The sequence below is a fragment of the Corvus hawaiiensis genome, chromosome 2 (genome assembly GCF_020740725.1).
Source record: "Corvus hawaiiensis isolate bCorHaw1 chromosome 2, bCorHaw1.pri.cur, whole genome shotgun sequence".
Taxonomy (NCBI): Eukaryota; Metazoa; Chordata; class Aves; order Passeriformes; family Corvidae; genus Corvus; species Corvus hawaiiensis.
The window spans coordinates 87,561,652-87,583,910 of NC_063214.1; the positions used below are offsets into that span (position 1 = coordinate 87,561,652).

The 22,259-nt window shown below is 39.6% G+C and overlaps 1 protein-coding gene across 5 annotated transcripts; it reads right to left on the reverse strand.

Annotated features, from left to right (window-relative positions):
- Positions 1-1,500: 1,500 nt before the first annotated feature.
- GYG2 (glycogenin 2) lies at positions 1,501-21,752 on the reverse strand. 5 transcript variants are annotated; one of them, XM_048323915.1, is made up of 10 exons: positions 21,534-21,601; positions 20,902-21,064; positions 15,199-15,340; positions 13,300-13,474; positions 11,884-12,046; positions 11,220-11,346; positions 10,090-10,312; positions 7,630-7,770; positions 5,812-5,922; positions 1,501-3,924 (listed from the first exon to the last, which is right to left on the reverse strand). In XM_048323915.1, exons 2-10 carry the CDS (start codon positions 20,906-20,908, stop codon positions 3,763-3,765), a joined length of 1,251 nt encoding a protein of 416 aa, XP_048179872.1. In that variant the 5' UTR covers positions 20,909-21,064; positions 21,534-21,601; the 3' UTR covers positions 1,501-3,762. The 5 variants fall into 5 exon arrangements, with proteins under 5 accessions (XP_048179872.1, XP_048179890.1, XP_048179854.1 ...); XM_048323933.1 differs by lacking the exon at positions 21,534-21,601 and adding an exon at positions 16,053-16,190 and having other exon boundaries at positions 20,902-21,165; XM_048323897.1 differs by lacking the exon at positions 20,902-21,064 and having other exon boundaries at positions 21,534-21,744.
- Positions 21,753-22,259: the final 507 nt, after the last annotated feature.

Below are 22,259 nucleotides of genomic sequence, written 5' to 3' on the forward strand. Positions count from 1 at the left end.
TAAGAATTTACTACAATGCATTTAATATCTCATATTGGGTTGATAAAAAATGAACAAACAAAACAAAAAGACCCAAACCAACAAAAATTCAAACCACAGAAATAAAATCCCAAAATAATGAAAAGAAAACTGGGGGGAGATTGGAACGTGAGATTTGAATTAATGAGGTATGAATTAAGAAAACAGGCCTATTTAATGTCATGTTCAGAGTCATAGGAATCAAAACAGTTTAGATTAGGAAAGCAACAGAATCAGACCCATTAAGGAATAAACAGGCATACTGCAAACTTACTGGGGAACAATGAGATGTTTAGAGGAGTACACAAAAGCATCAAGCACCTGCTACTAACCTAGCCTCCCACTGTGGACAGAAAATTCAAGGTGAAGAAAACCAAACTAAACAAAGCATTTTTTCAAGTACCTGCTTTAGAAAAACCATTGCTGTGAGCTGACTGATATAGAGAGACAAAGAAAACTTTTTCCCCAAGAAAAACCCAGCTGGAAAAGTCCTCACAAAACACTAGGCAGTAAGTAAAGCGATATTTCAAGAACACCAGTCTCCTTTTCCTGTAGGCTAGGAAAGTGCATTAACCCACATGTCTAAAATTTTCAAGAATTTTCGTTGCGGCACACCCACACTACCTCCTCCTTATACATGAAGAGCACCCAATAAAATTGTTGTATGGCAAATAAAAGTACCCTCTAAGTCAAGCTATTAATAACTCCAAGCACATGACAGAAGAATCAGCATGTTTTGTTTTAAGCACAAGCTGTCCTCTCTAAATACAGAGTCTGCCACACAACAGTAGGTCACAGTCCAGCCTTGTTTAAAGATGAATAGTGCCACCAAAAAGCTTACATTTCTTGACTTCCTTTACCTCAAAAATACTTGAGGCTATACCACAGCTTAATGTGGGGAAAAACTCCAGGTGAAGCTTGGTAATTTTTTTTCCCAAGACACATTTTGACTCAGCAAACTCAGTGCTGTGGTTCATGGCCTCATGCAGCCTGTCACACCCGTCAGACCTGCCTGTGACCCCAGGATTTCAGAATGATGGCTATAAAAACCCAGAATGCTGCCTCAAGCATAGCACTGGATTCATACACAGAATTCTCCCTTTTCACACCCAGGTGGCAACAGTTGTGTGCTAAAAGCCACTACAACACTACATTATATGAAACTTGTTCAATTTTTTGTTTGTGAAGCCAGGACACAAAAATTAGGGCAGGGCTTTTAACAGCTATACTTTTCCATGAAATACAGTAAACTAGCTACTGTTTGCTAATTCAAGAGATCCTAAACATTATCATTATGTATGTCTGTAGAAATAATTATAACTCTCAAGTTTTAATTCTGCTCAGCAGGTAATGCTAATGTCTCAAAAGCAATTAAATAAAATTAGAAAAGAAATTAAAGTAACTAGTCAGTTGCAAGTAATATTCCCTGGCACAACGTAAACAACTTATAGCTCTTCATCATCTGATAGGCACGACTTCATATGTCTTTTCCATTTCTTTTATTTCCATTACATTAATGTACTACAATTCTTTTTAAAACATTGTAAAAGCCACACAGAGTACCATTATACATATTAACAGTTTGAAATGTGCTCAATGACACATTTTACTACATTCATATTCCTATTTTTAAAACCTTTCAGTTACTGATTTCACACCAGTAATTTTTCTCCCATAATCTAATCAATGTACCAAATAAGATCTAGCAGTTAATGTAAAAAGTACAGCTGCATGAACCATGAGTTCACATTGCTGACTACAGCTTTCTACACTCTTCAAAAACTGTTAGAATTATATTAGCAACAATGTTTATGAAACAGAGGACTTTCTCAGAAGTGCATAAGGATCACTAAGAAGCAGGGATAATCAGAAGATCAAATGCCATGTGAGTAAGGGTACACTGCAGCTGCTGTCATCTCCACGCTGCTGCACTGGGCCACAGCACCAAGAGGTAGAACACACCTACCTGTGTTGATGTGTGAAGGTCACCTACCCAGGAACACAGGCTGTGGAGGGTGCCAAGGTTAGCCAGAGAGAGAGATGCACAGAAGACTGTTCTCAATTTCTCTGTTGACCCTAAACACCTAACTGGACCTAGAAGCCTGTATTCAACAGACACACCAATAGCATTCCACTTTAAGAATTTAAGGAGAAATGAGAACTAGATAAAATCAGAAATATCCTACAAAAGTGAAAGCAAATCCACTAATGTGAATATTAGGAAGTAATTCTAAGGTGCACAAAGATATTTTTTTCTTCTTTTAAGGGACCTTTTGACTCTTTCATTCCTTTCCTGATTTGTACATTTATTCCCTGCCCCACCCTCTCATTATTTTTGGGGAGAAAAAAAAATAAAATTTTCTTTCCTCCTGCTATCCTTTTTTTCCTGCTAGCATCTGTGCATAATGGTACATCATTGCTTTTAGACAGAATTCCCAAGATATTTCGTTAGGTATCTCTCTGCTAAAATTTGTGATGTATTTAGACCAAAACGTTTCAAGTCCTGCAACATCACTGCAGAATTCTTATTCCAATATTGAGTGAGGTTACAAATAATGGTCAAATCTGTTATTATATTAGCACAACTGCCAAGACTCTTTTAAGTTTTTTGCTTTGAAAGAAAGTATTTTACTTGTTTGTTAAAACAAACTCACTGAGATGAGTCAAATTTAAGTACCCAAATACAGCAAACGATCCCCTGTAAGTATCCTTAATATAATGCGGTCTCATCAGTAGATTTTTTGGGGAATTATCCTCAGAGATTTACTGGTTCCCACACACAGCTATTGTTTAAAAGATCTTCAAAGGGCCTGTTTACTAACACAAGTGCCAATTTTGTTTTCAGTTGCACTCAAATTGCCTGCAGTATGGGGCAACAATGCTAAGCCAAAAAAGGCCTTTATCAGCTGCAGTTTGATGTACTGTAAACAAATTGATATAAAAGCACCAGAAGGTTTACACCATGCTGTCAGCATTTCTTCTGACCACACAAATCAGAATATGCAACTAAAGCTCACAATATTTTAAAAAGCATCAGTATCCTCTAGCAACAATTTAAAAGGTTAACATGCATTATCAGTGTGTCTTAAAGAGTTTTAGAGCACGCTTTCTCACATTAGTTATGGAGCTGAGCAGCTTCCTATAAATAGGTAGAGCATCCACTAGTGATCTTGGATGAAGTCTAAAGTTCCTCTAATCCTAAACATGCTTAAATTAAAAAGTTTTGTTGCAGACTTCTATGAGGTCAGGATTTCATCTCTTCCCTTCTTTCCTGTATTGAAGTCTACGTCATGATCACCCTTGAAGGTGTTAATTTGGTTTCAAGAATAAGGTTTTTTTTGTTATTTAAATACTTTATACCAACTTCTGAAAGTACTTTGGGAATAATCTCAGTTTTGGAAAAGCTCATCTTCGAAAATAATCTCAATTTCCAACATGTTTCCTACTCGTGACTGTTTCTGCAGAATGCTACGGGGTGCATCAGGGAAGAGTGGTAAGTACATGAGAGCTCACACTCAGAGAGGTACCATTCATTATTCTTTAGAAGGCACTATGGGAGAACAATGAAGATGAGGCACATTTATCAGTTAAAAACCAAGGGTCTCTATCTGTTAAGACAGAGAATGTATGAGGATCCATAATAACCTCTAACTGGCCTCAGGTGAACTGGTTAAGACACCCAAGTATTCAAGAATTGCATTTATAAAGAAATGTATCATGATGGGCATAACAGGACATCCTGTCTTAGTGTAAAAATGCATCCAATTTCTTTTTGATATGTTCAAAAGCATCTTTCCCCATGTAGTCCATGCGCCCTTCCTCCCATTTTCTCCGCTCATCTTCTGGAACTGGTTTTGCTGGTTTGAAGTGAATAGACAGCTCTGAAACAGAATGTGCAACCTCGTTCTGTGGGAAGAAGCAGAACAGTGGGAAAACAGTCATTTGGTTGTTCTTATATCAGTTTTGTGAAGTTAAACCTTAAATGACAAACTTCTGCACTGTACGCTTCCAGTTAAAACAATAAAAAAACCCCAATATTCACATGCTCATTCCTGTTTTGATAATGTGACCTCATTTTCCCATGCTCTTACTGCTTTCCATGGCATCTTTGAGCATACCGAACATTTATTTTACTGATCTTAACTCAGGTCTTGGCATACTCAGCAACAATACAATGAAAATATTACAAATATGGCCTGGTTAGAGTAGAATATCTGCCACAATAATTTATGATTTATCTGTTCAAATCTTGTCTCCAACAGGCTTTCATGGGAACATACATTTCTAGAATTTTTGGTAATTTGTTTTATTTGAACTCCAGTGAGATCAGTATTATTTAGCAGATGTGAGACACATTGTTCATTAAATTAATTCAAAAGATGGACACTGTTCATTATACCAACAGCTAGTTAATTTTGACTGACAGTCCGAAATTGTAAATGCTGGTTCAAAGTCAAGTCATCATAGGTGCACAAATGAAAGACATTATTAGTGATAATTTTTACCACATAAAAGAAACACTGTGTCCACAGTTCACCAATGCCAGCAAAAAGGGGACATCCCAACAATTACAACCTGTAATAAAGATTAAATATAACAAGGACTAATCAAGGCAGCCACTGAAAACCTCCTTTCAGTACTACTCAGAGGTTCATAGAAAAACAACTCATCTCACGTTATAAACAAAACTAATCAATTAGAACGACTTCCCAGTGAAGCCCTCACAAATTCAAGGTAAAAACGTTTCAGAATAGAACTTAATGGGCAGGAATCAATGTCTTAAACTGCCTAAACATCCTGAAATATCCATTACATCTGCCAGTTTGGGGCAGATAAGGCACGGGACTTGTGCAAGACAAGGTAAGGTATTTCAAACAGCCAACATGACACTAAATGCTTGGGTAACTGCATCCTTCCATAGGTGTCATCCCTACCTGCTTCCCACTCTGTACATGATTCTAAACCTGGCAGAATACTCTGAGAAGAGTGCTTGCTTCCTATACATGCAGACATGCAACAGTACTTGGTATTTAATTTTCAGCCGGCATTAATGTGTGAAGATTTCTTTCTTTATCATTGGCAAGTTTTATCAACAGCTTTGGAAGCCATTAACAAGATGACTGGAATCATCATGTTCTTAGAAATTAGGAATTTCAGCTAGGGCCCAAACACCCCTGGCTACACAGGAGCTACAGGGTTTTTTCTCAGTCTTGAAGTATTTCACCACAGTGCCTCACAATCATACAAAAGCCCTCATTTGGAAAATGGCTGTGTTGTGTACCTTACAAAACCTTGACACCCTGTCAACCTCATCAACACCAAGTCTGCCCCTGTTGTCACATTGCCCACGTGTGCAAGTGCCCATAAATGCAGTGCAAGGTCAGAAAGGAAAGCCTAGTCACTCAGGCTCCTGCACGTTCCCTTTCCACCTGCTTGGAAACATCACCTCAGCAGGTAAAAAACCCACAACAAAACAAAACAGAACAAACAAACATGAAATACCCGAACAGCTTTGCTTGTATTAGTATTGGAGAACCAAAATTAACACCATGCATTGATTACTTGGGGGTTAGCACAGGAAAATACACATTTAAAAACTCAAAGTTTTGAAAAGAAAACTAGAAAGGGATCACACCCCACTATTGGAAACAATTAAGGAATTACATAGCTAAAAGATTAAGGAATTTACTTGCAAATTGCATTATAATTAATTGAGCTTTCCCAAAATTACATTGGCAGCAAAGACACACATGCAGTTATCAATAGATGTTCAATGCACAAAGCTACATGTACCATTTCTGAGGTTTCCTGAAACACAGGTTGAAGTACCGGTTGTTCTGAATGTCTGTCAGGCTCAGAGAGATGGACATTAGGATCTCTTGGTTCGACTTCATACACAGGTTGCTAAAATACAGCCACTGAGGTTTTATTAGGAGAATATTTTTTTCAAAATTTCCTTATCGTCAGAATTCATACAATACAATACAATCACTTTCAATCTTGGGGTAGGGTAAAGCAATGGATGGGAGGAAAGCAAGGAAGCACATTATCACCAAGGAGAAAATCCATGTCACCCAGCTTTAGCTATCAAAAATGGCTTTGAATCAATGCCTACTACTATAATCAATCTAGGATAAGTATCTCCAGAGGGCAGCTCATCTTGTCTTAAAATAGGTTCAAAGTGGCTGTCATTCTTCAGTGACTACACATACAGCCTGGGAAGGGAGCTTACAGTAGATTCTTACCATTCATGGGGCCAAACTTCAACAAGAAAAATCTCATTTTAGGATAACAGCTTGCTTCACATAAGCTTTTTATATGCATGAAATAAAAACAGAACAATGCATTCCAAAACAGAGTTAAAATAGATTCCCCAAAAAATATTGTCCCAAATATTTGCTTTTGACAGACAGCAAAACATAAATGAGTAGACAGACCCCATTCTAAAGTCTTTTCCTCCAAAACAATCCCACAAGTCTATTGAAGCTGAGCAAGAAAAAGTGGAATGATCGCATTCCTAAGTAAGGAGAGAAGCAAGCTATTACTTTCCAATTAATTCTGATAAACCAATCCTAGTTATCAAAATACTAATAGAAATTTAAATTTTAATGAAACTAATTTAGGTGAGCATTAGGATTTTTTTACCCCAAACAAACATCTTGCTCATGTGTCCCTATTTGGTTTGAGCCTTTCCAGTGGAGTCAGATGCATAAGGCACACAAGAAAACACATCCTTTGCAAATAAATTATTCTTAAGTTATGGAACTGGAAGGCTTGAAATTTTCCTTCAGCCCCTTCACACTCGGAGGGGAAAGGAAGGGGGGGAAGAGGAAATTACAGTTTTACTTTATAGATTTACTGTAGTCTAAAGAAATTAAGGGAAGAACATCTTGAGAGTTGTCTTCATCATTGTAGAGTGCAGTTCACAAGTTTCAATAGCAGATGACATTAGAACACTAATTTAATTTTCTTGCAGTTGTACCATGGGGTAATATGGTGTATCATCCAATATCTAATGACTTACACCTGCAGAGGCATTGTGCTATTATGTCCAACTTAATGCCTGCATAAAATTAGGAGATTCAGTGCAACAGAAACACACAAATAGAAGAAAAGTGACAAAAGAAGCAGAAAGACTGCAATATTCATTAGTAGATTCTTTCAAGACTTTCCTTGTTGCTGAAGTCACAGAAATTAGAGGAACAGTTTTCTGGGTCAACACTTGTGGGGAAAAAAACTTCTACAGAGGAGTGATAGAAAGGATTCTAGTTCTAAATATATTAATTCACAAAAGAATTAATATTCAAAATACTACTTTGGTAGCAGGTTTTTTTATATTACATTTGATTAAGTACTTAACAACTTTGAATAAATAACCTCTTCCTAAAATGCAAAGCAAACTCTTTCAACTTTCAGACACATCATACATGCATTACTAAAGATTAAAGAAAATAAATAGGCTTTAGACTATTTTTAATGCTAGTGAGAAAATTCAGTAGCTACAGCTAAATTGAAGAGACAGTCTTCCAGATCAGAAGAATAATGAAAGAATCTCCTTTTAGCATATAATTTGACTTTGTTACTGCATATAACAATATACAACACACTCACGGCTTTGAAGGCGAGTTCCTCGGGTGAGCATGCTGTGGGATTTACTTCATTTGTCTGCTCTGGGAGCTCGGGCATTGGCAGTGAACTGGGCACACAAGGACTGATCTTCTTCAGTGTAACTTCAACTCCATTGAAAGCATGCTAATGAAAACAAAAACATCCCACCACTGAAATACAATTTTTCAGGGGAGTAATAATTTATTTGCAACAGTTGCACTTCCTTACAGGGATTTAATCATTAAAGGAATAACTTAATAAATGCAAGAAAGGTGTATGGACCGAGATTCAGATAATGTTGCAGTTTAGGCTTTTGCTGTTTTGCAATCATGAGTATACCAGCATCATCAGGAGGTAAATCTAACAGGTATTTCCACCTTCATTTACCATAGCTGAAATATTTCTTTAATACTCAATGCCTTAACAATTAAAGCATGTTAAAGCATAAGATCAAAAACTACCCATTCCTTCCTCTGCTTTCCAGTTTGTCATGAAGTTAACAAGCCAAATTATTCTCTGAGGCTTTGATGGTAAATATTCAACTGATCTTATGGGACTATGCAATTAGTTCAATTATGTTAATAATTTAATATTATAGAACATTAAGAAAATATTTACATATGCATAAATGGGATCTAATTTGTCATGTCTGGATACAAAATTAAAAATTGTACTTCTACACATTTCTTTATGCTACTGGTCTGTAAGAAATCATCCATTTATCAACAGGTTTTTTTATTCTAATAATGAAAAGCATACATTGCTGCATTTCCTTTGAAGAAAAAAAAAAGCATGAAGAGATCAGTAAATGTTTGATGACATAAGAGTACTGTACTTAACATCCTAAATGCAATTAACACTACTTTTGCCAACCTGATTTATTTGTTATGACCCTCATAGAAAAAGTTATAATGTTGTTCTGAAAAGGTAAATTTTATTACAGTTCAAGAACTAGTTTGATGGTCTGTAACAACTTAGCTTCAAGAAAAACAAAAGTCTGTTTTTTTCATCTCCAGGTTATCCCTTCCCTGGCTAATTTGTATCATACTTTTGTGTGCACATACATTACCATAAAAACTTTATCAATTAAGAAGATGGCTGCAGGATATCTTGGGAAAGACAAATAGTACTACAAATCCTTCCTAAATGACTACTTTGGACACTTCTATAAGCAATCAGTGCTACCACCAACCAGCAAATACTAAGTTTTCCCACGTATATTGGGATTGCATGGCAAGGTTTTGGTAGCAGGGTGATTACAGGAGTAGCTCCTGTGAGAAGCTGCCAGAAGCTTCCCCCAAGTGCAATGGAGCCAATGCCAGCTGGCACCAAAATGCACCTGCCCCTGGCCAAGTCCCGGCCCATCAGTTATGGTGGTAGCGCCTTTGGGATAACAGATTTAAGGAGGAGGAAAATTTCCTTCCTCTTTTAAGAAGGAGGAAGGAGTTGCCTTGCAACTGGACAACTGCAGGCAGAGAAGTGAGAATATGTGCGAGCAACAGCCCTGCAGACACCAGGATCACTGAAGAAGGAAGGGGAGGAGGTGCTCCATGTGCCAGAGCAGAAATACCCCTGCAGCCCATGGTGAATCAGGATGTCCTTCTGAAGCCCATGGAGGTCCATGGTGGAGCATAGATCGACCTGCACCCTGTGGTGGACCCCACACCACAGCTGGTTGATGTGTGAAGGAGGCTGTGACCCCATGGGAAGCCCATGATGCAGCAGGCTCCTGGCAGGACCACCAGACCCATGAAGAGAGGAGCCTGCACTGGAGCAGGTTTGCCAGCAGGACTTGTAACCCCATGGGGGACCCACACCTGGGGCAGGCTGTTCCTGAAGGACTGCATCCTACAGAAGGGAAGTCTGCACTGGAGCAGTTCATGAAGAACTGCAGCTCATGGGAAGGACTCATGTTGGAAAAGTCCATGGAAGACTGTCTCCCATGGGAGGGACTCCACACCAGAGCAGGGAAAGAGCGTGAGGAATACAACCCCTGAGGAAGAATGAACAGCAGAGACGTGTGATGAACTGACCACAGTCCCCATTCCTCATCCCTATGTGCCATTTGGGGGAGGAGTTAAAGAAAATAGGGAGTAAAGTTGAACCCAGGAAGAAGTGAGGGATGAGGGTAGGTGTTCCAAATTTGGGGTTATTTCTCATTATTCTACTCTGATTTGATTGGTAATAAATTTGATTCATTTCCCGAAGCTGAACCTGTTTCACCTTTGATGGTACCTGGTGATAGATCTCTCCCTGTCCTTATCCAGACCCATGAGCCTTTCCTTACATTTTCTCTTCCCTGTCCAGCTTAGGAGGAGAGTGATAGAGTGGCTTTGGTGGGCACTTGGAATTCAGCCAGGGTCAGTCCACCACACCATATAATTTCTTCCTCTAGCAAACACAGAATTTTAAGAATTTTTCATTTTGATTCCAACATATTCCCACTAACCCCTTATCAGTTACCTTGCATTCCTCAGATTCTGAGTCTTCCATCTTTTGATGTTTTTCCAACAAAGGCAATATACTAGCACTGTATATATTCCACCAGAGGGCAAGAAATGACAGTTGATTAAAAGATCCAGAGGTGGTGCCATCCTGCATAACTCTCCTTGTTTGAAGGTTGTATTTGTAGTTCCAGGGCTTTGTTGCTCCCAAGAAGTGAACAACTTTGGCATCTCTACCAAAACTGTAGAGATCAAACATACAGGTCTACACATAAAATATTTTTTTAAGCTTATATAAACTCCTAGAAGAAACATGCTTACTTGCAGGTAAGGTAATTTAACATTTTGCAACAGCAACACATTTGAAATTATATATATTGATATTCTTTTCTATCTTTCTGGTTTAATTCATCGTGTTTTAACATACAGAAAACAGAAAGTTGCACTGCCATTTGCTTCCAGTTACTGATTCCAGTAGAAAAGTTCATGAAGAAAACTGACCAGCTCATGCAGTACTATTTCCAGTCCTCCTTCATGCTCTATTCACAAACAAATATATATAACTTCAAATATTTAATCACCAAAATTGGTTATTACTGATCCCATATTAAAAATTACTAATAAATACATCAGCCTAAGTTCATCTTCCCGTTAGAGTGTATTATGCAACTGGAACAGAAATTCATTACACCCTAAATCCAACTTGCCTTTTACCAGAAAAGTTTCTCAACTGCATTGTCTGGAGTCATATAATTAGTAGCACAAATTTCATTTCATAGAAGAACCTAAGGAATGGCTCAAAAAAATTTAAGCAATGCCAACTGTTTCCCTAAGAAATTACTCAAGAACAAAGGAACAACCTTAAAAGTAAACCTGTCAGAACCTAATGCCAAAATAATTACATTTTGTCAAAAATGAAAGAAGCTTCTTTGAAAGAACATAAAAGACAGTGTAGCCAACTCTGGGACTCTCCCTGTGTCCATTCATTCACCTTATATTTAAGCTTCTACTGCATGGTTTCTACATGAGATCATTTGTGATACTGCCATTTATTATAAACCAAATTCACCATTATTACTCTCTCCTACGAAAGGATGTTTGTTAACAAACTCCAGAGGTTTACAGTCAGTCAGAAGTGTTATTACTTACTGATTGAAAGCAGGAACATAGGTGTATACAGAGCTGCTGCTTAAGTTATAGAGGAAGGGCAAGTGTTTGCCAATATCTGCTGTTGCCCAGTTGCTGAAGAAGCTGTTCAACAAGCCTTGATCACCTCCTAAAGAATACATAGAACAGTATTACCGTAACGTGTGTACACTCAAACTTGTATCAAAATTTCACATCCAAGGATGGCAGTGAGACTGGGGAATGAGATTGGTGTGTTCATGGGACTGCAACTTGCACTTGAAAATATGGCTCTGTGAGCATGTAGAAGTGAATAATACCTGATTCACTCCAATGCAAGTTCAGTGTAAATGAAGTTCTATTGTAATATATGAAGAAAAGAGTAGTGTTTGGTGTCCCTCAGAGCAGAAGACTGAAGATCAGCTGTGTTTCTCTCTCCTAAGCCAGGCAGCAGAATTAAAACTTACCTAGCAAGACTCAGACACCATGTCCCTTCACTGCTCTTTTCTGGGAAGAACAGTCCATAGTAAGACAACAGGCCTTAAATACAGTGTAAGAGGCAAAGTTCTGCACCTTGAATTCTTGTAGGGTACAATTCGATAAATCCTAGAGAACTCCTGCCTTCCTCTATTCTGCCTGATAGCATGGAAACTGTCTTGCACTTCATTCCTTGAGCCTTGCCCCTTACCATCAAAGCTGCCATGTTCAGCAGCAAACCGGAGCAGGAGGTTGTAAGTCCTCAAGGAGGGCCGGAACACAAATACACCACTATTGAAGCAGTCGGGCCAGCCAGAATCAGGAGCTGCCGAAAACTCTTCTCGATCGAACAACTCATCCACATTGCAAAGTACCTTAGGGAGAGTAGGAAAAGAGAAAAAAATGTTAGAGCAAATGTTTGTCTAGAACATGCATTGTCAAATTAGTACCAATGGAGTAAATTGCTAGTTTGGCCTCGTATATATACGGCTTGCAGAGCATAAAAGCAGGGGCATTGTAAAATATGCTAGGGGTCAGAACCTTTATTTTTAATATAATAAGGCAACATAAATTGTGTTTCTCCATGATTTCTCTGATAAAATGCAAAGCCTGTGAAATTATTTTATGAACCTTGGAGACCATCTATGGCCCCTTTAAATGTTATACCATGGAAACACACAATTTACTTCTTTCTTAACTCACCTTTCCATAGTCCATTATTCTTGGTAACTACAACAGAACTGGATGAAAATTGGGAATCTAAATCATTTTAGTAAGCAACAGACTGACTAAAGAGGTAGTAGAAAAACTGTGTCTTGCTACCAGTTTTCTAATGTAACTTAAGTTCAGTGATTTGTTTTTCTTTTTTCTTTTAAGCTTCACAAGGAAGTGGGAAAATCAATCAGGTTAAGGTCCAGATAACTTTTAAAGTTTGTGGAAAGACAGCTGTGCAGTCACTGAAAGTCAGGACCCCACCTACAACTGAGCCAGTGAAAACCAGAAGAAAATTTTTTAGAAGTAAGATTACTTAATTGAATTTAAAACAAAGACAAAAATTTGCCTTCCTCCTTTAAAGTAAAGCAAGAAGTCATAAGCTTTCCTCCTCAAGAAGAATTAGTTAATTTGGTTTCTAGTTCAAATAAAATCCTGTTAAATTAAAATGCATCCCAGTCTTTCAAAGTGAGCCATGAAAGCGCAAGGGAAGGCTGACATGACTGTCCTTGCCAAAATTATGGCCATTTTTACCTCTGTACATCTAAAAACTTAAAAAAAAAAAATTAATGTGTCTGGGATTTTTTTTTCCATTTTAAAACCATCCTGCCTTCCTGACCAGAATAATTCCAAACAAATGTATGTGAGAGAGATCTATTTTAAATTTCTGTCAGAAGACCCAGTGCATAGAGTTTGTGATCTCTCTTGAGGACAGTCCTGAGGCTGCTCTCCAAACTGAATTTATTTTTATGCAGCCAGCACAACTGTGAGAATTGCTAAAATGTGCCAGGATGGAGCTCCTGCGACCTTGTGACCGCCAGCAAATCTGGTCACTTCACAGGCCAGTGCGCTGCCTGACAAGGAAGCATCCCACAGAGACAGACACAAATGTTTCCATGGCTCCCACTCCACTCACCAAAGTGTCTGCATCCATGAAGACACATTTGCTGTAATGAGTAAGAGTCCAACAATGAAGCTTAGTGAAGGTTACACCCAGTTCTGGCCTCTGCATCAGAGCCAAATGGACTGAGTCAGCACTGTCAAGCACATCCACCTCGATCACTTCATCAAATACACTGCTGAGGACTGACCTACCAGAGTGAGCAGTGGAGAGAAAGAAGGGAATTTAGAAAAGTTCATCCAAGTTCGCTTCAGGCGTGAAAACAGTGACACCCAGCACCACATTAATTATGGCAATAACCAAAGCTAGATTGATTGGCTAGAGTAAGAAGTCAGAAACAAAAAGCCTTTGCAAACAGCCTACTGCAGTGGCAGCTATCAAGCCATGAAACAGGGTCTCCTCCACTATGGGGACTAGCCCATCTCAAAAGCAACAGCTGCTCTATGGAGGAGAAAACAATCCTTATTTTAGTCACTTCTCTCCTATAGAAACACCAAGAGAAATTAAAGCAGCTTTCATCCTGCACAACTGATTCTAAAGAACAGCACCATACTGTTCCTTCTGCATTTTACAGGGTGAGACATGCACTGCCAGCACACTCATTTGTACCTATTGTGCCCAAGTACACACAGCTTCAAAACTGCAACTTTTATAAGGTGCATATATACTTGCTCACCACATATAGTTCCTCACTACTATATAGCATCTCAAATAAGACTTTTAGCTAAACATCTTTTTTCTATGCATGCATTTCATGAGAATTCTGTAGGTAACACCAAAGTAGGTAATTTTCCTTCAAGAAGTAAGAAAAAAAAAGTCTTTTAAACATATTTATTTACCCTACACTATTATAATCAAAGTCCTCTTTGTCTCACAAATACAGAAAAAGAAAAGCCTGTGCTAGTTGAAATCCAGATTTCAGGCTCTTTAGTTTTTGCCTGATTGATCTTCAAGGAACAGGAATTAACTGGGAAAGAACTAGGTACAGTACAGATTTTTAGAAGTATATTTCAGTGATCTACTTTTTAAAAAAAAAAATCTGTCCTTTATTTAAAATCTATATTATAAAGGTTTTTCTTCCCACGGAATGGGCATGAAAAGAATTACAGACTTAGTATTGACATGTGCATCAAACGGATACTGTATTCCCTGAGGAAGGTTACAGTGTTCTGACAATTTCCATACTTCAAAAGTCTGTAAAAACAGATTTTTATGCATCCAGCCACAGCAAAAATATGTTTCTTGAGCCAGATGCATTGCAAATACATTCACATGGCATACAGAAAACAGGAGCTTGCACACTTCCTTAGACATAGCAGAACTAAGAGTTTAAGTTGCTGTGGCATGGCATGTGCCTTTTAACATGTGTCACAGTCCTCCAAATAACAGGGCTTGAGTTCAGACTCAATAAGATTTCTGTAAATGCTATTCTGCAGTGCCTGTAGAATCACAACACAAACTGCAAAGTGATTTATACAAAAAAGCAAAAAGAAATTAATTTCTTATCATGATAGGTGTCCACCAATATTTTAAGAAGATTAGTCATGTGAAACTGAGCTCTTAGGTGTATGAAGAGTTGTGATGTCACAGGTGGTTATGTATCTTGCTCTTTCTAAGAGAGAAAAACTGGAGGAAAAAACAGTAGTGCAAGACACTAAAACCTTAGTTCCAAATTTTCAGCTTGTGTTCTCAATTATGAGACAAATTCCAGCCACAAGCTCTACTTCTGCAAGTGAATTCTTATTAGGCCTAGGAGCTTATAACAGATTTTATTTGAGACTCCTCTTAGAAATCACTAGCCAAGGGGGAAGTTTTGGGTATAATGCTGTGAAATCCACAGAAACCTATTTAAATCTTCCATGCTGTTGCTTATTCTTCCATTATTTAAATCTTCAAATACACATTAACATTTACCTCATCCCACTGGAAACCTCTGGGGTAACTAGAACTGCTAATTTTCTGGATGTCTTATGGTTCCTCAATGACTGTCCGAGAACGAGAGCGCCTTGACAGTACACATCATCAGCAGCAAGGGTCACAAAGGCTTGATCTGTTACTGAAAAAAAATATTCAGAAGAGTCACTTTACAGTTTTAACATAAGCCCTTTTAGCAGGCTCCCTCCTCTTCCAGATAAACAACAATCTGCAGCTTATAACAACCTGCAGCTCCTGTGATGAGCTCTCTTCTCTCACAGACTCCCCCCAAAAGACACAATTGAATAGAAAATCCAGGGAGAGCAGAATGTATGTTTCTAATTTTTATTATTGTTGTTTGCCTGATTTTCACAATTGCAGGTTTTGGGTTAGCCTTAAACAAGTAATTCCTTAAGTCTTATTGCCTAAACATAATACCAATGAAAAAAGCTGATCTGTGCATATTGAGATTTTATATTTCACAAACGTAGTATAATAAAACCAATAAGGAAAATGTTCTTGTTTTTGCAGTGCCAAAAGCTGAGGAAAAGAACAAGATGTTGAGTACTAGCCAGAAATGTTGTTTCCATAACACCACTGAATCAACCCAACATTATTTTTGCTCTGCCTTCTTTGTACTGGGGTACAGTACCTGGTGCTGTCTGAACAAGTACAGAGAAATTCCTACCAAGATCAGTACACCTCCCAGAAGCTGAGGATCCCTACGTCAAGTAACTTCAGGAAATTTAGGAGTGTTCTTCATTATCAAGAAACACATGAGAAAAGAAGTTACAATAAAAAAGAAAGTGACCAAACTCCTGCATGACAGGAGGCAATGTATTTAGGAGAGATACCAGGCCAGTGGCAGGATCACGAGGGGCTGCTTCTTCAGCTCTGCCCTGTGCCAGAACCAAACGAAGCTCTCCTGGGGAGAACCTGTAACTCAGCAAGGTGAACGGCCTCCTCGGAAAAGAAGGATGATACATTCTAGGCTGCAAAATTAACCAGAACAAGATGAGCAGGTCACACAGATGAGGGGAACTCCACTGAGCTCTACAGAACTTGAATAAACACTTGTGTTGAAATACTTGTTTAGAACCACCATCATCTTAAGGGACAGGCAATTGCATTAAATAAATTAAAACAACCAAACAATACCAACATAAACAACCTGTCATACAGTTTCCAGGGTCTGTGAGAAACACTAGGAAAGAATCTCACAGAACAAGTTGCAGAGAACTCAAAAATTACTTCATGGCTGCCTCAGCCAGAGGCTGCCAAAATGAATGAGTTCTAACCCCGAACCTTCATCACGGTATGCAATAAAGTATGGTTGATGCCTGTGATAAGCTAACAGATACTAAGTATTTTTATTTTTCACATCCTCCAAATCCAGAGCAAAACACATACCTACTGGTGTGCTGCCTTTTCCCCCCACTTTTTGCCCTTTCACTCATCTCCAGCCAGCCAGCTTTATTTCAAACACACATACCTTACATTTGCTGACATTGCCACACATCCCTGCACCTCAGGAGAATCCCAGTAAGCGTCAAACTTGGCCAAAAAAACCCCAAATCATCCATGCAAAGCCCACAGCTAAGCAAACTCCAGTAACGTTTCTGATCACAATTTCCAGATGAAGAAAATGAAAAAATGAGTTTTCAAATCTGCCATTATAATAACAGCTCAAGCAAGTTATGCGCTTTCCAGAAAACAACGAATAAGGAGTAGCTTTAAAATGACAGATGTGAAGTAAACTGCTCCTACTGCAATTTTCCAGAAGGTTAAAGGAATAAATACAAGCATCCATAAAAATCAACGTAAACCAGAAAACCACTGAGGGCTACTTCAGCAATAAAATTACTCTGAAAAGATGCAAAAAGTCAGGAAAGAAAAGCAGTTTTGTGTTAGGCAACAAGCATCTTCAGCCAAAGAAAAGTAATAAAACAAGTACTGAGAGGAATGTGGGAGTTAGGTTAATATGAAAAACAAATTGCAAAATGAGTGGGAGTTCCAATCTTAAAATACTGTTTTAAACAGCAACCACAAAACTGAACACAATCTTCACATGGCTTTTGCAAATTCTTTTAGCTACAGAAGCTGAATCTTTACTTAAGTAATACATATAGAAATACACAAACTACTCATTAAATAGTTCAGCAAGCTCGTATGGAAAATTACCACATCCTCCAAATGCTTTCATGCCCTGTACCCCCGTGGTCAGAACCACAAGGAAGCAAAGTGACAAACAATTGTTGCTTCTAAGAAACTCTCAGATACCTCACAAAAATAAAAAAAAAACCTGTTTTGAGAATCAGATGTGGGATACATGTTATGGCCTTCTTAATACAGTGAATCATTATAGAGATAATTAAATAGATAATAAAACTATTGACTGAAAATATTTAGCATTAAAATATTTCTGGTGCAAGGAGAGAAGCATATCCTAGCAATTTGAAAACCATATAGGGTTATCACTAATTCATTAAAGATCCATAGGGGGTTTAAAATCAAAATATTTTATCATTACTTTTTCTTTCATCTAATCTTTGCTTTCAAGGAAGAAGTGTTACTTGACTTGCCTTGTTTATAAAATTCTTTGGAATATAGCCTATAAGTAAATATTTTATTTTTATAACTGAGGATCAGGTTTTCATATACATTCTTGGAAGTAAATTTTTTACCTGAAAGCTTCCATTTAGCTGAAATCAAGGACAGTGCATGAAATCTAGTGTACACAGGGTTTCACTCACTGACTTTAAAAGATCAAATCTTCTTTAAGTTTGAAAGCCAGAGGTGTAGGTATTTAAATTCATTGCAACTGGTTTTTGTTTTGTTTTTTGGTTTGGGGGGTTTTTTTTAAGTGTCGAGAAACCATTAAGCATAACATTAATTCTTTGTGCTGAATGACAATAAGATTTTTAATGGACAACACCCACTGTTAGGGGTATTAAGTTTTCAAGCAAATTGTTTTCAAGCTGTAGATCCTTATGGCTAATATAATACCACTTACGATCAGTGAACTATGAGTAAAGCAGGTGTACAACTAGAATCCCGTTAAAACCCTGTCATATGAATTCATAAATCTGCTCATTTCTTTTGTCTGGATTACCACACAGCGCGTGATGGTGCAAATTAAGAAATTATCATCAGTAGTAGCTCCTCAGTTTTATTACTTAACAATAAGTTTCTTAGAACAAAATAGGGATTTTCAAGGAAGTAACTTGTTGAGTTATTCTAGAACCTGCTCTGCAGCTACACAGAGAAGACAGCAAAAGTAATGTGAATCAGTACAGACAGGGTGATCTTATGTGGAACTCGTTAAAGCTTTTTTAGCCAAGATCACCAACTTTTTATGCTACTTACTCATAGAAGTAGCACCTCTGACACTGCCAGAGGCAAAATTCTTCGACAGGCATGAAAACTAATTCTAGGGCACCTAAAAGGTTTATTTAGAGTACAAACAGAGCAAACAGACAGGGTGGTGCTCACTTTGATGTTCAAAGAGAAAACGAGAATTAACAAACACCAGGTATCCATTTTGAGAAGCAGGAGTGACTGATAATAACAAGCTCTGAGTGACTCAAGTGCACCTGCCAAATTCAAGACAAATTTAAGAAGAGTAGGGAGGTTTTTTTCATAATCCACTAGACATAGCTTTTAAATAATATTTTTGTATTTCTTCAGACAGACAAAGGAGAGATGTGCTCCAGCTGTAGCTCCTAGAGTAACAATTCAACTTTACCAAGCTGCCCACTGCAAAATGGCAACAGGAGACCAGACTCTCATACGTTATGATTTTTCTGTAAAAACATTCTAAGTAACACATTGTCATCTTACGCACAAAAACAAGAGCAGATAAATCAGTAACTGAAAGTCTGCAGCAGGCTGGTTAGGTCCCCAGCGCCTACTGCCATTCATACTAACCAACATTGTACAACTGCTTTCTTAAACCCCTCCCCGATACATCTATTGCTCTTTTGTAACCTTCCCCCTGCTACTCCAGAGACAATCTGCAGGATGAGCAGGCTGCAGCCTGGATCTGTGCCACTGAGGCAAAGCACCCCACTCAAATCCCAAGCGACAGTGATATAACACAGCTCCAACTCACAGCACGTTCCCTGACAACAATTTTGTTACTCCCTCTCCCACACAAAGGTCTCTATGGATCTTCCCCCAGAAGCATGTCTCAGTGAAGATGTGTTAGACTACCCAAAAGATAACACAAGCTATAGGCTTCTCACTTCTCTGACCTTGCACAACCATATCCTGGAACAGAAAGGTTTGCTCCTGCTGATACCCACGACCTTATAAGCAGTCAAGTGTTTTGTTGTAAGTAGATAAAATGAACAATGGTGTCAGACAATAACCTGAGTCAGACCCCTACCAAAAATTATTATGCAAGTTTCCAGCAGAGAGGCAGTTCTTGCCCTAGTAAACAAATGACAGCTGGCAGTTTTAATTCCCATGCTTTCTTAGGTCTAACAGTAGAAACATTTATGTTACTAATGAAGATAAACAGCAAACACTTTACACAGACCTTTTTATTACAGAATTTAAATTGACATTCAATGGCATACAATATTTCTCTTGGCCTAATGAAGTTCTGCCTCATCCAAAACCAGACTCTCTCTTATCTTTTATTAAAACATCACTGAATTTTAGTAGACAGGATTACTGCTGTTGTGTTGGAAGAGCACTTGATTCCAGTTCTGTGTAGCTTTTATTATGTGTCTTTCAGTTAAGAACTGTTACATTCTGCTTCAAGACCCTGCAATGTTGGTATTCAATGGATAGTAAATGATGCTCATGAAAACTCAAATGCAACAATATCATAAGATGCAAATAAGCGTAACACCTAAAACAGTAATATAGGAGTTTCAAAAATGGTAATAATTTGTAATAATTATTAGTAATAATCGCTTAAGCAATCCAGAGTTAGTTAGATGTTTCCAGTCTTTCCACACCTTCCTTCCAACCAAAAAAAAAAAGAAAAGAAAAAAAAAAAACCCAAAGACCAAAACCAAAGAAAACCCTCAAACAAACAAAACCACAATTCTCTAATCTTTTCATTTGCAGATTTGCTTTCTGCATCCTCCTGGTGCTGAAGTGCCACATACATGAATTCAAACTTGGGATCCATTTGTCCAGATGCCTGACACCATTCAAACGGTTCCATAAACCAAGCTTTGTGGGAGCTGCTGCTCTCAAAACCAAGGAAAAAGTTGAGTAGGTTCAAGAAACAGAACGGTACCTGCACCCACCCCATGTGATTAGCCCTAAAACTTCATGGCTTTAAGGATAACTGATTAAGACCAATACCAATGCTGTATAAGAAGGGGCATGAGAAAGGTTTCTCTGAACCTGCCTTAGACTGAGGCAACCAACCCCAGCCTGTCACCCTGGGGATCCACCAGGAAAGCACGCAGACACCCAAGCAGGCCAAGCTGTACGTACAAGCAGAATACATAAATGAGTTCAGCTATTTCGCCCCATCACCCAGACAGTTAAAATCCTCTTCTGAAGCTGCTAATTACAGCACAGCACTCCGCTGATAAGAAAACAGCAGAGACCCTCGCCCACCGGGATGAAAGAAGGGCAAAAGCCCCGGGGGGTGCAGCCTGGGCTGCCGATCGGCCCCATCAGCCCCAAGAAGCTGCTCACGGCAAGCCGGGCGGGGGGCTGCGGGGCGGAGGTACTCACCGGACATGCTGGGCAGGCGGGGGCCGGCCGGGCAGGGCTCGGTGCGCGGCGCCCACCTCTGCGGCCGCCTCACCTGCAGGCGGGGGGGCCGCTAAACCGCGCAATGGGATTAGCCTCCTTCCTGCTGGAGGCACTGGCAGGTGAATTACATTCGCAGGGACTCCTGCGCAGCAGCAGAGAAAAGGCATTAGCGGCGGAGACCGTGGCGGGGGGGTTGGCACGACCCACCCCGCCCCCACTCCGGGTGCTGGCTTTACTGCGAGGGGCGCATCCTCCTGCCGCCCGCCCCCGCGCCCCGCTCGCCCCCGCGCCCCGCACGCTCCGCTCCCGAGGCGGCCACGGCCCGGAGCTCGGCTCGGCCCGGCCCCGGCCCGGCCCCTGCCCCCCTCCAGGCGCGGCTCCTCCATTGCCCGCTGCCCGGCTGCGCCCACCCCGGGCTGGGAGAGACCCTCGCCTCGCCTCCCCTTCCTTCTGTTCCTTCCCGTCCCGTCCCGTATCCCGCCCGATGCATTGGGCGCCCTCCGCCGCTGCGACAAAGCCTCCCCAGCACACACACGTATGTGCAGAAACCGAAAGCAAGGGACGTAGCTCGGGGAGGCTCCGTCGCGCAGCGCCCAGAGGGAAACACCAACCTCTGTGATGGTGAAGGTGGCAGAGCGTGGGAAAAGGTCTCGGAGCATGAGTAGGGTGACTGCAGCGTGGCATGTGGTCACCCAGATACACGGGATTCACCGTGAGTGAAGAGAGTCTACACCTAACTCTCGGGGGCCATCCTATTCCCTACAGATAACACGCGGTCTGGTAACTTGTCACCCAGATAAGCAAGTAGATGTTTTCAGGGAGCTTATGCTATTCAGAGGGCTATAAATATTTCCATAAATGCACATTTATTCGCACAGCATGCTTTTGCCACTAGCTTAGAAGCCATGTAATTGTGACGTAATTCAGCCATGCAATATCTCTGCAAGGTAATTTTAGGCTGTTGTGGTTCATCCGAGGCATTTTTGTGTCAGAATGTGCTGTGAACATCAGTATCTGTGTAGCAGAGGTCAACAAATTCAGACAGTGTACCACTGGAAAAAAATGCCCAATGGTACCACTCAACTATTTAAAACTTTTTTTCCAACAATTTGCAAGGGATCTCTGTTGCCACTCGAAGCTGCAGCATCTTGTTCCCTCACACCCTGGGAGAATCCTAGAGGTCCACTGGAGAAGAGGTTGTCATTGCTCTGTAGTAGTGGTGAGGTGTTTAAAGGAAGGAAGGACATAAACACACAGGAAATGAAGTTTTATTTATCCCACAGAAACAGAATTCTCCGGGATCTGTGTTCACCTTTGGCTTATATTGACAAGTTAAA